Raw genomic sequence first — 17,551 nt, 5'->3', positions numbered from 1 at the left:
TTTTTTCTTATTATTCTAAAATAATTACAAGCTGGTAGAGTGCATTTGTATAGATAACTTACAGTATGATACATGTTTAACCTTCAGGTCACATACACCTAATAGCTTCCATCGGCAGGACTTTATGATTGTGTCAACATTTATTAGATGTCATCAGGTTCAGAAATCCAGTGCAGAAATAAAGTGAATGGCATGTGAACAACAATTGGAAAAATGAAGGGGTTGCGCTGAGTATTTGTTTTTCGTGTAGACAAAGAGGTAAATTCACAAAACTATAAAATCTGCTCCATTTTCTGCCCAGTTCAATTTGAATTCAATTCAGTTTATTTATATAGCAACAATTCAGAACAAATATTGTCTCAAGCCAAAAAAAAAATCAATCTGCTTCAATTCTGCACTTAATTCAGAAAGCAAATGGCACAATATATACTGCCAGTCAAAAGTTTGGACACCCCTTCTCATTCAGTGATTTGTTTTTATTGTATTCCTATCTCTGGGAATTCCTTCAAGCCTGTTGGAAAACCATCTCACGAAGCTCATGGAGAGAATGCCAAGAGTGTGCAAAGCAGTAATCAAAGTAAAGGGGGGCTACTTTAAAGAATCTATAATCTAAAATTAGTTTTGAAGTATTTCACAATTTTTTGTTTGCAACATAGTTCTATATATTTTGGTTAATAGTTTTAATGTATTCAGTACGTTTCTACAATGTAGAAAGTAATTAACGTATGGAAAAGCTATTGAATGACGAAGGTGTGTCCTAATCTTTGACTGGTAGTTTATATGCAGATGCAGAAAAATTAGGCATAGACTAAATCTTTAGTTTGCACAAACACTTAGCTTTGTGTTTTTGGCCCAAAGTATTTTCTCTGGTTGGTCAGTATTTAAGCATATTAATTGAATGAGGCTGAATAGTGATGAGAAAAATCATTAGTAGTAAGTCCAGTCCAAAGATTGTGATTTCTCAAAGCCAGGCCCAGGTCAAACCAAGCAGTTACACAAATGTTTCTCAAATCCCACTCCAAAGGTTCAAAGATACACACAGGTCTTTTTTTAATTGAGGCCAAGAATGTAAATGTTGGCAACAGTTCAAACATTCAGGTGGAAAACTGGTCTGATAGAAAAACAGGAAAGACTGGGTCGGTTAATTACGGTGTTATGGCTGAGCTATGAACCTTGTGGAGTATGACAGCACGAAGTCTCAGCTAAGAGGGAATAAGCAAAAGATTCACACCTTGAAGGAGCAACCATTAATGCTTCTCAACTGTTTTTAAAACAACGGCTCCATTTGATAGTTACAATTCAGGCTAAATACAGAAATCAATCTGAGAGTTGAAATATAACTTTTTTCCAGTGCATGTCATCTATTTTCATTATATCTCCACAGTCCAAATGTACTTTTTTACATTTTTGATACAAGAGCGCTAGTTTGAGAGTTTTGTTTAAGTCTGTTAAAACCGATGTTGTTAAATATCAATAAAAATTCAAAAATATTTTTAAAGAAGGGTGTTGTTTGGTAAATGTTGTTAGTAGTTAGAACCTCAGTTTGAATAAATGAAAGAATTTTTCTGCTGTCATAAAATATCTCTAGTGTGAATGACTCACTAATGTCTTCATGCATGCACAGTGGCTTGCAAAAATGTCCCTTGAACTGTTTCACATCATGTGACATAACAAGCGCAAACTTCAGTGTAATTTTAAAAAATTTGATGTCTCGCACCACACGATGAGTCCGTCCTCTGACTACTTCTAAATATCAGTAAGAACTGATCCCTGCTTTGAACTTGCCAGTGCTACCCGTGTCTGTTAGAGCTCCCCTCACACCACAGCACATTCAAACCATGCTTCTAAAATCAACCGTGTCCTCCCCCCAGGACTATGACCTGCATCATGGGGGGCTGTGCTTTCTGCTCTGCTGCTCCAAACCTGCGGAAGACCCTCCTTTACAAACGTAAGAGTCCCAGAGACATTGGAAAGTTTTAAAAGGGGAATAAAACCTTGGGGAATAAAACCTTCCTTTTTGAGAGACATTTTAACCTTTAGATCCTCTGTGCTTTTATGCTTTTATTACCTCTTTGCTGGTGAAGTTTTAGCTGCTGTTCTGCCTGTAGATTTTTTTTTGTTTTACTTGTTATGTAGCACTTTGAGATTGTTTTAAGATGTAAACTGCTTTACAAATAAAGTGCATTATTAAGATAATTAAACTTCACCACACCTTCATCTCTGACCTGTCTGCTGTGTTCCTTGGTCTTTACTCTGCTGCTTGTTCATTGATGTTCTCTAACAAACATCTAAGGGCTTCACAGAACAGCGGAGATTAAATTACACAAAGCAGGTGCACTCTATTTACTAAACAGATTGCCTCTGTAGGCAAACTGAGTAAAGAGACCTAAATATAAACATATATTTACACGTTTTTTAGATTTTAATTTATAATAAACATAAAAAATGTATCCTTTGTCTATTTTATGTTAGTCGTTCACATAGAATCGCAATGGAAAACATTGTCTGTATGCATGCATATAACTACATATGTCAGTAAAGTGCCTTGAAGAAGTATTTTTTTCTGTTTCTACACCATGCGGCATAAATAATCAACTTAGAATCTTGACATAGCCCTCAAAACTGAATCAAATCTTGAAGTGCCCTGAGAATCCTGTGCCTACTGAGAACCACTGCCAACCAAAAAGTACACAGAGGCCCATCTCACATTTGCAAAAAACATAACAAAACATCATAATTATCTCCGATAGTACCAGCAAGATCACCTCTGTAGTTAAAAAAGAAAAATGTTTCAGAAGTGGCCTAGTCAAAGGTGGACTTAAATAAATTTGAGAGGCTGTGGTTTAACCTTCAAACTTTAAAACGCTTAAATGTGGTTGAATTATAACAATTCCGTAAAGAAGTTTGGGCAAATTCTTGATGGCAGTTGTTGCTGTTTTTCACTTGAGCTATATTCTAATTAGGTTTTATGGATTAGTGTCTGAATTTCAAAGTGTATAAAAGAAAGTGTCCCCATCTTACAGCAAAGTGTATTTCTCTCACCCATATGTTTTCTTTCAGCAATATCTTGAAAGCTGTTTTATTTGATAAGTAGTGGATATTTCTATGCATCCAAAGGTTGCTTTAATATAACATATGTTCTGAAAGAACTTAAATGAAGTGTAGTCACCAAATCCAAGCATGGTTACTGTAACATCTAAACTAGCTAGCTTTATTATAGCTTAGCTTATTTTTTTTATCAGGGAACTAAATTGGATGCTAACAAATGTTGTTAACAGCAGGGTATTTGGGTATTTTGCACAAATGGTACAAAATCAGGTCTAATTTTTGTCCTGAGAACGAGCTAACTACAGTGCACTACTTACACATCAGATTAAAAGGGTGTTTTAGTAGGGTGTCAGTTGTTTTACAAAGTTGTGTTTCAGAGGTTTCTTTAAATGTGCAACCGAGCTGCCATTAGTGATGATATGATGCTTGCCCTAAACTCTTTAGGAGGTTAAAGCTACCTCCAGCCATGCCTGGACCATCCGGATCTGTACTTTGGCCTTGTTGCAACGCTGGCATTCATGAGAAAAAATAAAGGCCACTAGTGTCGCAAAAAAAAAAAAAAACCCAAAAAAAATAATTTATAGCACGTTATGCTGTATTTTATACAACAGTAGGCCTGGAAGTGGCTGTTGCTTTTACTGTCCTGCTGTACATTAGTTTAACATTAATTTTACCATAAAATTATAATACAATGGCTACTGGATACCTGTTGACTGTACGTTATGGTCATCTTAACAATAAATAATTTACAGCGTACAAACAGATGTATGAACGTGCTTTGGTCTTCAATCCACCCCATCTAAAAAGTAGCTCGCCTATGCTGTCCAACTGAAGATAACATACTCTTTACTTTCAACCTCTTCACAGAACATCCCTTGAAAAAACGTTCTGATCTGTCCCTTTAATGGATCCATGCCTCCGTAATTCTCCGGGGTTGAAGAGAGAGATCGTTCTCACAGAGCTTTCTCAGCCCAAACAACTTAGACTCACATGTTTCTTCTGGGTTTTGCTAATGCTAGGCTATCCCTGAAGATTTGTCCACTCACAGATGGCATGGCTCCTTTCTCCTCTCCCTACAAATCTCAGTCTTCATTGTTTCAATGCCAGAAGGATGACAGGGTTGGGGCTCTGAAAGCTAAAGCACACAGAACCTCTCCTCCCTGCACACTATTCACCCCGCTGAGCTCGAAGACAAAGGCAACCCCCTACCAGAGCTCCATTCATAACGAGCGGCCTGCTTTTCCAAGCTGTTACCACCATGTGATGCATTCCCACAAGCAGCACAAGGACCTGATTAACTGCAGGTCAGTGACCACACCAAGCTTCCTCAAACAGCCATAGCTCAACTTATTGCTTTCATTTTTTACCATTAAATGCATTTTATCTTTTACTAATAATGCAACAAATAGACAAACAGTGGCTGATAAGTCTTTTCAAACTACTTCCACCAATACTGTAACATAAATCCTGTATAACTTAACTTAAAAAAAGCAAGTAAATCTGTGAGGAGGAAAAAAATTATAAATAAAAACAGATGGAATAACCAGGTCGCAAAAGTGTGGATACCCCTAAACTATCGTTTAGTTACAACACTTTTTGTTTCAGTGTCAGCAGTCTTCTTGGAAGGATCTATTAACATTGCACATCTTGCACTGACAATATTACCCCTGTGCACCTTAGAAAAGTTCTCTAAATCTATCAGATTGTGAAGACATGTCTTGTCCACAGCTCTGTTCAGTTAACCCACAGATCTTCTCTTAATTTAGACCAGTGTAAAACTTTAACTTTCTTGTCATTAAATATTTTTTGTTAATTCACTGTATGCTTGGAAACACTGAAATAAACTCTTTGTTTACTAGCAGATGCCTAGGGAACAAAACTGACTCGTAGTTTGACCTGATTATAATTTCATCCACCCCAACAGAAACCTAAGGTATGCCCAGATAATGATGCTGCCACCACTTTGTTTCACTATGGGTATATTCTTTTGATGATGTTCAGTCACTTTGGTGATATTCAGTTAATTCGAACATTCAAAACTGGATGATGAAATTAAATTCATGCTCACACTTATTACAACTGGGTTACTGCACCTCTTATTTTGTTATTATTTGTTGTAACAGATCTGTTTGTTTTTTCGTTGAATAAAAAGGACAAAGCTCACATAAGAGTGGAACATTATTCACAAGATTTATAATGGTGTCATTTTTTTTTACATGACAAATGAATGGAGGTGTGTAGATTTTTAGGAGCCACTGTTGGCTGGCAAATAAAGGCCTGTACATATATTACAAGCACATCGGTTAATTTATCCTTGAATGTTCTGTACTCCTCTGAAAGCTTAGCTGTAAATTTTGTAAACAGATTGAAGGACAAAACTCTCCAGAGGGTTGAACTTTTTTCTTTTCATCGTCCCACTGCAGAAACTTTGACCAGCGTCCATCTTAACAGCTTCTTAAATTCCTGCCTGCAGACTGGTTAACAATCCTGCTACGTCTGTGAGATGAGCTTCCTCCCAGTATTCCCAACACTATTTAACCTGGCACGGAAACCAGAAAAACAAGATCCTCAGTTATGCATAAGTAGCTCAGATATGACAGAAATTTTACATCACCTAACTTTGAAATACAGACATGGTATGTTTTGATCTTCAAAAGTCAGAAAACGGCAACAAGACAACATCTAATCCCCTAAACTTGTCTGAATCTACAGTCAGAGCAACAACTAAAAAGTTTAAAACAACTGGAACTGTGAAAAATAAGGTTGGATGAAGATCCAAGTTTAATTGACATCATGCACAAGGAGGAGGATAACGAGGATGAATGCAAATAAAATCTAACTGATGGAAAAGTGCAGCAGCAAGTGGCATCTTGGAGTTGCCAGGTCTCCATAACAACCAGGTGTTTTAAGACAGATCTTTACCAGTGGTGACTATACTTGTGGAGGTGCTTTTTAAAAGAAGTTATGCAGTATTTTTAACTCATAATAACTTGCACGGTGGTGTGGTGGCACAGTTGGTAGCACTGTTGCCTTGCAGCAAGAAGGTCCTGGGTTCGATTCCCGACCGGGGGTCTTTCTGCATGGAGTTTGCATGTTCTCCCTGTGCATGCGTGGGTTCTCACCGGGTACTCCGGCTTCCTCCCGCAGTCCAAAGACATGCCTGTTAGGTTAATTGGTCTCTCTAAATTGCCCTTAGGTGAATGAGTGTGTGCATGGTTGTTTGTGTGTTGCCCTGCGATGGACCGGTGACCTGTCCAGGGTGTACCCTGCCTCTCGCCCATAGACCGCTAGAGATAGGCACCAGCTCCCCTGCGACCCACTATGGAATAAGCGGTAGAAAATGACTGACTGACTGAACTTGCAAAAATGCCCAGTTGAAGCTATTGGAGAAGTGTTTTAAATGTTTACAAAATGTCATGCTTATCCATCAAACTGTAATTAATGTACGCCATGAGTAGAATTCATCTTCTGGAAATAGAATAGAAATATTCTCTATTGAAAGGCATTTGCCTTTCAATAGAGAATATTGAATATTGAATATATTGAATATTGAATATTGAAGCGTGCAGATTCACACAAATTTAAAATATATATAAAAACATAAGAATAAGAGATTGTTCAGTATGGGAAACATTTACAGCATAACAAAAATACTGTACAGTTTGTAAAAATAGCATATTCAGATTGTATGAAATGTGCAACTAAGTAGTCAAATTCTCTGTTTGTGCACACATTCTTGGCCAATAAAGCTGGTTCTGATTCTGATTAATTTTCCTCTCAATTTATTTGCTATCCTTATTTTTTTATAATTAATTATAAGCCACCCTGGTCAGGTAAATAGATTGACCTAAAATAAGTGAAAAGCTGGCAAAGACCTTTAGAAAACCTGAAGAACTAATGTTCAAGATCTGTTTAAAAACATCACAAGAAAATCAGGCAATTTGGAAGCCTTTAAGAACAAAAAAGCGTATCAACTCGTGAGAGGACATCTGCAAAAGTTCTCTCCTATGATTTCTCTGCATGAAAAAGGGTTCATGTTTCTCTCAGCATAACAACTGTCACAAGAGCCAGCTAGCACAGATTCTGCACTAAACATATGGCACAAACATTTTAGGGTGTTCTGCAGCTGCTGCTGACCCAATTAAAAGTTTCTCAGCTTTGTCCTATAAGCATCAGAAGGCAAGCAGGAACCTTCTCTCTGCCTCGACTTCCAGTCTTCGACAGCAGATTTGCTGAAAGCGTGATAAGAAAAAGTACTCTGTTGTGATACAGAAAGCTGTCAAAACAGTTTGAGAAAAATAAAAAAAGGAATAGAAACTAAATGAGAGGTATTGGAAAATCCAGAACTGCAGCCAATGTTTGTTGGGCAGCTGATTATGAAATTACTGCAGACTCGGATGGAAACGAGCAACTTTCAGTTAAATGTTCCCCTTTCTTTACTTTAACTATTGACAGATCAGTGATGTTCTCATAAATAAGTGAGATACATCCACACCAGGAGAGGCAAGTTTAACACAAAACAGAAACAAATAAATCAGTCACACATAAAAAGAAAAACAAAAATCATTAATCACCATTTTAATCTGTAAATTGAGAAGCAGGAAAATCAGATTAAGTGCTCATTATTTGGGAGAAATGCAACAACGGGCTGGCAGTAGCGTGAATAATTTTTGAGAATTCTGTTGTTAATTAAGTCTGTGGTTTCTGTCATTACCACCATAGTTCATTAAGCTTATTTAAAGACTGAAAGTATTGCATTCTTGTGAGACTTTAAAAGAATATTCCGCATGATTTATAATAAAAAAATTCAAAGCAATAAATATCCTCTAACAAATTATCAGGGCCAACATATTTTACACAGGTAATGATCAAAATTATTAAAAAACTAAAATTTAATTACATAATTAATTGAAATCTGGAGCAGCCGATGTTGAGCACATGGGTCAAGAATCAGAAAGAGATCACAGTGGCGCCAGCTTTATAAAAGGGTGACCAATATGGTCGTTTCCCAACCACTAGCAGCAGTCTTGTGACACTGGCTGAAGACCTTTGCACTCAGTTTATCCGAGGATGACAAAGCTTTGTGGAGTTGATAGTTCTGATAAGAGTAGGGATTAAAAAAGGAGGGAGTGCAGGACTGAATGCCATTGGACTGATTTACAGTCACACATGGTGGCTGAAGGAGTCAGTTGGGTGAGAGGCGGGTGACCTCACCTCCTTCAATATATATTATATTAGCAGGAGATTCAAATATAGCTTTGGCACTTAGATATCATACTTTTCAGCAGAGTGATACAGTTACACGGTTGAGACGTCAGTAAACCCTCAAGTGTTGGCAAATAGTCTCAACTCTGAAGCTTTAAGAGTTGGATTTAACACATGTTTGGCTTTATTACAGCACATTTCTGTGTGATTGCTTAGTCCATAAACAGCTACATCTCAATAATTTAAAAGTTATTTAATCCAAAAACCAAAAATTATATATTGTGTTTAACCCTTTCTCTCTCCTAGACATGGTGATTGACTGAGCTTTTACTGTAACTAACTGTATGTGCTCTCTTTCAGACTCTAACATTGAAAACTGGCTCAAAGTTTATCTGTTCTTTCTTTCTAGGTGAAACGACTAAAGGAGCTACATCCATTAACATTTACTTTTCCTTCCCATAGAAAGTACTCCTGCATCAGTGCTTCTGTGTTCTTTTTGTGTCTCTGCTCTGTTCTCTCTAATCCCCAGTCGGTCGTGGCAGATGGCCGCTCACACTGAGCCTGGTTCTGGTTCTGCTGGAGGTTTCTTCCTGTTAAAAGGGAGTTTTTCCTCTCCACTGTCGCTACATGCATGCTCAGTATGAGGGATTGCTGCAAAGTCAACGCCAGTGACTTACCACTGTCTCTACATGCTCATCCGGGAGGAGGGAATGCTGCAAGTCACTGACTGGATGCAATCTGCTGGGTTTCCTTAGATAGAAAAACTTTTTATCCAATTTGAATAAATAACTGAATCTGACTGCACTGTTCAATGGTTAGGATTAATTGGAATGTATGTACCTGACTTTTGTGAAGTGCCTTGAGACGACATGTGTTGTGAATTGGCGCTATATAAATTAACTGAATTGAATTGTAAATTATTAACACACAGAGTGATCCTCCACGTGTTTATTTCTGTTTGTTTTTTACTATGCAGAATAAGCAGTTAATTCTTGGTCAGGGTTCGTTTTGCATGAATTACTTCATCAGTGCGGCGTGGCATGGAGGAGATACAATTGTGGGTCAGACAAAGAATGGTTCAAGAACCCCTCATGAAGAACAAAATATCGAGGCACGTGACGTCGCCCGGTACGGCGGAGCCGGGGTCCCACCCTGGAGCCAGGCCTGGGGTCGGGACTCGTCGGAGAGCGCCTGGTGGCCGGGTTGCTCCTCGCGGGACCCGGCCGGGCCAAGCCTGAACGAGAGACGCGAGGCCATCCCCCAGTGGGCCCACCACCTGCAGGGGGAACCGTGAGGGACCGGTGCAAAGAGGATTGGGTGGCGGACGAAGGTGGAGACCTCAGCGGCCCGATCCCCGGATGCTTAGGCTGGCTCTAGGGACGTGGAATGTCACCTCGCTGGGGGGGAAGGAGCCTGAGCTTGTGCGGGAGGTCGAGAGATATTGACTAGAAATAGTCGGGCTCGCCTCCACGCACAGCGTGGGCTCTGGAACCCATCTCCTTGAGAGGGGTTGGACTCTCTTCTACTCTGGAGTGGCCCACGGGGAGAGGCGGCGGGCTGGTGTGGGTTTGCTTGTTGCCCCCCAGCTCAGCCGTCTCGTGTTGGGGTTTACCCCAGTGGATGAGAGGGTCGTATCCCTGCACCTTCGGGTTGGGGAGAGGTCTCTGACTATCATTTCAGCCTACAGGCCGAGTGGTAGTGCAGAGTACCCGGCCTTCTTGGCGTCCCTGTCGGGGGTGCTGGATAGTGCCCCTCCCGGGAACTCCATTATTCTGCTGGGGGACTTCAACGCCCACGTGGGGAACGACAGTGACACCTGGAGAGGCGTGATCGGGAGGAATGGCCTCCTCGATCTGAATCCAAGTGGTGTTTTGTTATTGGACTTCTGTGCTAGTCACGGATTGTCCATAACAAACACCATGTTCAAACATAAGGGTGTCCATCAGTGCACTTGGCACCAGGACACCCTAGGCAGGAGGTCGATGATCGACTTTGTTGTCGTATCATCAGACCTTCGGCCGCATGTTTTGGACACTCGGGTGAAGAGAGGGGCTGAGCTGTCCACTGATCATCACCTGGTGGTGAGTTGGATCCGCTGGAGGAGGAGAAAGCCAGACAGACTTGGCAGGCCCAAGCGCATAGTGAGGGTCTGCTGGGAACGCCTGGCAGAGCCCTCGGCCAGGGATGTATTCAACTCCCACCTCCGGGAGAGCTTCGATCAGATCCCGGGGGATGTTGGAGACATAGAGTCCGAGTGGACCATGTTCTCCGCATCTATTGTCGATGCTGCTGCCCAGAGCTGCGGCCGTAAGGTCTGTGGTGCCTGTCGTGGCGGCAATCCCAGAACCCGGTGGTGGACACCGGCAGTAAGGGATGCTGTTAAGCTGAAGAAGGAGTCCTATCGGCTGTGGTTGGCTTGTGGGACTCCTGAGGCGGCTGACGGGTACCGTGAGGCCAAGCGTGCTACGGCCCGGGCTGTGGCAGAGGCAAAAACTCGGGCCTGGGAAGAGTTCGGTGAGGCCATGGAGAAGGACTACCGGTTGGCCTCGAAGCGGTCTCGGGGTCTTGTTCACGAGTGAGGGAAGAATGGAGCGGGAGATCGACAGACGGATCGGTGCGGCTGCCACAGTAATGGGGGCGCTGTGCCGGTCCATTGTGGTGAAGAGAGAGCTGAGCCGAAAAGCAAAGCTCTCAATTTACTGGTCGGTCTACGTTCCTACCCTCACCTATGGCCATGAACTTTGGGTCATGACCGAAAGAACGAGATCACGGATACAAGCGGCTGAAATGAGCTTCCTCCGTAGGGTGGCCGGGCACTCCCTTAGAGATAGGGTGAGGAGCTCGGCCATCCGGGAGGGGCTCGGAGTAGAGCCGCTGCTCCTCCACGTCAAGAGGAGCCAGTTGAGGTGGCTCGGGCATCTATACCGGATGCCTCCTGGACGCCTTCCTCGGGAGGTGTTCCAGGCACGTCCCACCGGGAGGAGGCCCAGGGGACGGCCCAGGACACGCTGGAGGGACTATGTCTCTCGGCTGGCCTGGGAACGCCTTGGGCTCCCCCTGGAGGAACTGGAGGAGGTGTCTGGAGAGAGGGACGTCTGGGCGTCTCTGCTGAGTCTGCTGCCCCCGCGACCCAGTCCTGGATAAGCGGAAGACGACGAACGAACTTTGGAGTTGATGCAAATCAGTCACTAAGGGAACATTACAATGGACCCCGAGCAGCTTGAATTCTTCTCCTCTTCATTCTTCCCACACTCTGGGAACTTAGTTTCCAAAAGAAATGCCAAATTTTCTTTAATCTGAAAAGAGGACTTTGGACCACTGAGCAACAGTCCAGTTCTTTATCTATTTAGTCCAGGTAAGATGCTTCTGATGCTGTCACTGGTTCAGAAAGGGCTCTACACAAGGAATGTGACAATTGTCATCCATGTCTTGGATATTTCTGTGTGTAGTCGCTTTTGAAACACTGACTCCATCCAGAATCCACACCTTATGAATCTCTCCAACACTCTTTAATGGGCGTTGCTTCAAAATCCTCTTAAGCCTGTGGCTATATCTGTTGCTTGTTCCTTAAACATTTTTCCTTCCACCAAGTTCTCCATTCATATGCTTCGATATAGCACTCTGTGAACAGCCAACCTCTTTAGCAACGACCTTTTGTGACTTCAAAAACTGCCTGCTGGACAAATGTCAAGTCAGGAGTCTTCCCCATGATTGTATAAGCTATAACAAATGTATAAAATCACCATCTTTATGGGCCTTATGCAATGTTCCAATTTCTGGGAAAAATGTATTTCGGTTTTCATCAAACCAGCTAACCATAATAATCAAGACTGAAATAAATAAATGATTGAAATACGTCTCATTTTGAATTAAATCAATGAAAAAAAATTTAATTTTCAATGATATTCTGAGTTACTGAGAAAAACCTGTTTGATGTATATTGAAAGCCTGCCAAATGAAGCAGAAAATCATTAGGGTGTGGGCAGGATAAGTAAGTCAAATGGCACAGAGCCTAAAGTGTGGTCCAAATTTACAGTCATCTTGATTCTGACAGGTGCTCAGTGACTGCTCAGCAGGAATCTATTTCGGGATAAGGTGTAGCTGTTAGAAAGAAGAGTTTGTTTGTAGGGGCTCATAAGGATTAAGCTGTGATGGGAAGGTAGAAAAGTCTGATTCACCTCCTTCTCCGCAAACACCTAATAGATTCCAGCTCTATTAGATGTGTCAGTAACCAGAGATTATCTAGTGACCGGCAGGAAACTCTGTCATTTACCATAAGAGCTCTGACAGCAGAGCTGCCGCGCTGTTTTCTTCAAGCACAACAACCTTAGCTGTTGAACTGCAGGTGAATACAAGCAAAAGAGGCGCAGATCCAAATCAAAAGAGGTCAGGAGGTAAAAACAGATCTTAGTTAAAACAAGACGTATAAGAAGAGGCCCCAGTTTCAGTCAACGTACAAGATCAGCATCACATAGTCAGCACAATATGTATGTTTACATTAAGACATTACCAGCCGAGGCGCACTTCCGTTTCGCCTCACGGCTTTCTGACAACACTGAGATTTCAGACGTACTTACCGAGCCTCCTAATGGGGTCCGTGGTCCTCCCAGCCGCTGCCCCCCTCTGCCCCTTATGACCGGGGGTCGCTGACTTGTTGCCGCTGCCTAACATTGTTAAAACTTTACTGTAAAACTGTATTTTCAGCTTTCGGCTATTTTCCGGGATTTTTACGCGCGCCCTTACTCTAGATGTGAGGACGCAGGTGTCTTAAAACTGCTCCAGAAAGACCCCGAGCTCTGGAGGAAACAGCTGAGAGCAACATTTATTCCCTTTTCCACGTGTGAAAAAAGTCCCTCCCCCGACTGGGATCTCCATGCCAGGGCGTTACGCGATTCCCGAGCCAAGCGTCGGCTCACAGCTTGTTCCAGACGCCCTCTCCTCGTCCCGCTCCTAATGTTGCACCAGCAAACAGGAACCCGGATAAAGGAGCGCAAAGACGCTCAATTAACTTCATAGGGCAGATATGGTGAATTCTCCTAAGCCAAAAGCAAAAGGTCCGCAATCTAAAACAAGAATATTTTTTTCAATCAATATTTATATGAGGGATCATTAAATTATTTTGTAGAAAATACGTACAATAAATACAAACGTGTCTAAGATAATTCAATCGTGCCTTTGATGTATTAAATGCCAAATTAAATGCTTTAAAGTCGAAATAATAAATAAAAATTGATTCCCCTATGTGTTAAAATTATATATAAATATTTTAATTATTCCAGTACGTCATTAAGCACTTTAAACTGTCCACAACTCGTTACGTTGTTCCTGACACAACTGCAGACCAATCAGCTTCTCTGTAGCAGTGTTAGCCCCGCCCACTGACTTCAATGAGTAAAGCTGCTATGCTGCAACATAGAACTATAACAATCAAATACAATAATACCCAAATATCTTTATTTTTTAACCTGTCAGTACAAAAATGCATACCTGCAGTTATGCGTTTCTTAATTTTTTTAACATTTAAATAATTTTCAATAAATGTACAGTGCTGTGAAAAAGTGTCTGACTCCTACAGATTTCTTCTGGTTTTGCTTTTTTTCAACCAGGAGGTCACAAAACAGCCCAGAACGAGATCTAAATCTCCGCAGACCTCACTTGCCTTGGTTCAGGTCTGAGATCAAGATCTAACAATAATAAAAAGAAACTGGGCATCCGTAAGGCCATCACCACTGCAGACCAAAAGGAACATGAAGACCCCCTCACATTTGCCAAAAAGACATATTGATGCTACCCAAGATTTTAGGAAAGATATTCTGTGGACTGATGAGACAAAAATGGACCTTTTTGAAGGTGTGTGTAATGTTATAGCGGACCTAAAACTAAGGTTTCAGAAACAGACCATTGTACGGATAGTCAAACATGGTAGAGGTAGTGTGAGGGTTTGGGGGCTACTTTGCTTCCTCAAGACCTGGACAACTTGCCATAATTGATGGAATCATAAATTTTATTCTCTGCCAGACCTTAAGTCCAATCACACTTTGGTTATGCAGCAAACCAATGAGTCAAAGTACAGTAGCAAGGCCATTTCTTAAAGACTAAAAATAATGAAGTTTTGGTGTGGCCTAGCTAAGATCTAGACTTAAATTCAATTCAGATCCTGTAGTGTGACCTCAAACATGCTGTTCATACTCACAACCCCTCCAAGGTGACTGAATTCAAACTTCTGGAAAGGAGAGTAGGCTAAAATTCAACCACGGTGATGTAAAAGACACCTTCCCAGTTATATCAAACTCTTGATGTCATGTGTTGCTAAGGGTGGCACAACCAATACAATTAGGTTTAGGGGGCTATTATTTTTTCTCACAGGTGGGTTTGGATAGCTTTTCACCTTTAATAAATAAAATATTTAGTTTTTACTCAGGTTATCTTTATCCAATAGTACATTTTGTTTGATGATCTGAAGCATTTAAGTGTGACAAAAAAGCAAAAATAGAATTAATCTGTGAGGAGGTAAACACTTTTTACAGCAATGTATTTATTTATTCAATTATCTACTCAACCTCTTATGTTACTGATAAACTGCAAATTCTTGTGACACTTTTGGGTCTTAATTTACCAAGGGAATGCAGCTCTTCTTTCTTTAAAGATGGCGATGTCTTGAAAAAAGATTTTTGAAAAGAAAAAAATCATGGAACTAAGAAATGGACATGATTTAATCAAATGTTTTATAAAATATCCTTTACGGCTGTATGCTCAGGCATAATATTTGATTGGGCATCTGCTCTGCACGTACTCATTTAAAATGTTACTGTTTTCTTTAAAATGAGGGATGCCATGAAAAAAATTTCCCTCTTATGTATAACTTCTATAAATAGACACTAGTAACAAACAAAAAAACACCATTTTACATACTTTCCTTTTAAGGAAAGACACATTACAGATAACCATCGGTGGCCTTTATTTTGAAGGCCAAAATAATCCCCTTTTCATGACTGGTTTCATCAGTAATGAGGAATCTATTTTGCAATAATCTGTTCTTCAAAATAGCGAGGCTTTTGTTTTTACTGTGATTTACTGTGAAAGGACTTGCACAGGTCTAGGGTCGGAAAAAGGGCAACTTACATCTCTGCAAACCCCACACATCCTGGACACAAGCTGTTTAGACTTTTACCTTCTGGTTAAAGCTACAGAGTGCTATTTGCAAAAAACACCCGCCACAGAGACAGTTTCTTTGCCCAGACTGTCTTTCTGATAAACACTTAACAGTCATAGTGTCCAGATCAATTCAATTCAATTCAGTTTTAATTATATGGCGCCAATTCACAACACAAGTTGTCTCAAGACACTTTACAATTCAATCAAATCATACAGATTTCAATCAACACCATGCAAGTTTGCCCTAATTCAACCAAGTCCTTCTCATTTGTAAAAACAATGTATACAAACATAAATATATATATATATATATATATATTTTTTTTTTTTTTTTGCCCTTCTTAGATATTAATATTTAAAATGTCTTCACTGAGGAACTGAAGTCAGATTCCTTGTTTGTGTGCACAAACTTGGCGTAAAAAGCTGGTTATGATGATATTTAAGCTTTATTTTGAAAGCCAGCTTCAAAAAAATATTTGGTTTTCCTTATATGGGTGGACCAAGATAATGCCGCTTTAATTTATCAGTAAATGGGGCAGAAGCGCCATCTGTTGACGATTTGTAATACATGCACAACTTCAAAAACAACGCTCAAATATAAGCTTTATATGGCCTTAAGTACATACAACACATGCTGCCCGCGTTTGTTGTGATCTATTAAACAGAAACTAGGTGGTCTTTTTACAGTACATGAGCACTGACTAGGAGCTTAAGATAAGAAGTTATAACACAGACAGCAAAGATAAGCTGGGAAACCTTCCGAAAGAATTTGATCAACCCAGGAGAACAAATGGTCAATGGCTGATTTGGGGAGTTGGAGTTAGAATGTTTGAGATAATGTGTTTCTTTGACTTGGTCGCCTAATGCAGCCTCTGCATCAATTTCAGAATTAAACAAAAAAGCCCCATCTGCACTTCCTGTCTTTAATGAATGCTTTAATATGAACTGGAAGAGTTCATATCATTCATCTCCTCTCAAATGCAGCAATAACCAGGTTAGACTGAGTAAGAGATTAAGTCATGTCTGCTAATCCTCAGAGGCTGTGATCTATGCAGGAGCAGTTTGGGCTGTGTAGCTGCTGCTCCTGCTCCTTGATTTGAGAAATATGGGAGCAGCTCTGGAATGGTTTCCCAGTCTTACCAGTCATCAGGGTTTCAAATAAACAGCAGCGTACCACCTTTCTCAAAGAATTCACAGTTCAGCTTGCTTATTCGCCAGGGGTGAAACTGGGCCTGCTTCTATTAGTAGAAGTAGTTTGCCTGTGTTGTTTATGATTCCTGGTGTCTACTGGCAGGGTTTGGGGAAACCAGTAACTCCCAGTGACTCCCTGTAAAAAGTCACAGACCAAATAACCCATGTCTCCTTTTTTAATGAAAACAAAATAATTTATGTAAGCTGCAAGCATACTATAAAAGTACATGGACCTGATAGCTAAGCATTTTACAGTTGAAGATAAACACGGTTTTGTAAACTCAATAATTAACACATTAAATTATGTTTATTTCAAAAATATGAAACAAAAATAACACCCCGGGGTATGATTTCTTTATTTGCATCTATTTATTTTAATTCTGTATTGTGCAAAAGTCGAGAAAAGGTTATATGAAAATTTTAAAGGTCAAGTATAAGGGAAATGTCATTTTAAAGCTTGTTAACTATCCGAGAACTAAAGCAAAGATCAGACACTGACTACTTCCTGAAGCGATGGTAGTTAATCGAAGTTGTTGTGCGACTGTTTAATATAAAAAAAAATGATTCCTAATTTGCTTATACTATATCACAGGCTGCGATACGTAATGCTTTAACGAGACGCAACAAACCGTACATTTATGAAACTAAAGGTAACGCTGTACTGGAAAACTAGCACGGGAACAGTTTCATTCCAGGAATTAAACGGAGCCAATGAAAACACGCTGGCCTTGTCAGCTGAGGTATAAATACAAATATTTCTGTTGCTGGCTGTGTTAATAATTTGCCAGTATCGTAATTCGAGCGTAAGTTTAATAGAATGCTATACAAAACCCAACACTTTTGCTTTATTAACTTTAATTGTGATAACAACACCGTGGATCAAGCTAGTTAGCTTGAGCTAGCCTAGGTTTATGCACTACATTACGTTTTTCTTCAAATACGCCCCTATCAG

General features: G+C 40.5%; 1 protein-coding gene across 2 annotated transcripts in view; it reads right to left on the bottom strand.

The window, feature by feature from the left end:
* Positions 1–13,193, bottom strand: part of LOC124862183 (1-phosphatidylinositol 4,5-bisphosphate phosphodiesterase delta-3-A-like) — a 34,434-nt gene extending 21,241 nt beyond the window's left edge. For both annotated transcript variants that reach the window (XR_007036883.1, XM_047356000.1), the window contains exon 1: positions 12,831–13,193. Coding sequence is in view for 1 of the 2 variants with exons in the window: in XM_047356000.1 (XP_047211956.1) it covers positions 12,831–12,924 (94 nt within the window). In the remaining variant the exon portion in view is untranslated. The remainder of the gene's footprint in view (positions 1–12,830) is intronic.
* Positions 13,194–17,551: the final 4,358 nt, after the last annotated feature.

This window comes from Girardinichthys multiradiatus, chromosome X (genome assembly GCF_021462225.1).
Source record: "Girardinichthys multiradiatus isolate DD_20200921_A chromosome X, DD_fGirMul_XY1, whole genome shotgun sequence".
Lineage (NCBI taxonomy): Eukaryota > Metazoa > Chordata > Actinopteri > Cyprinodontiformes > Goodeidae > Girardinichthys > Girardinichthys multiradiatus.
This window is presented reverse-complemented; position numbering and strand designations above follow the sequence as displayed.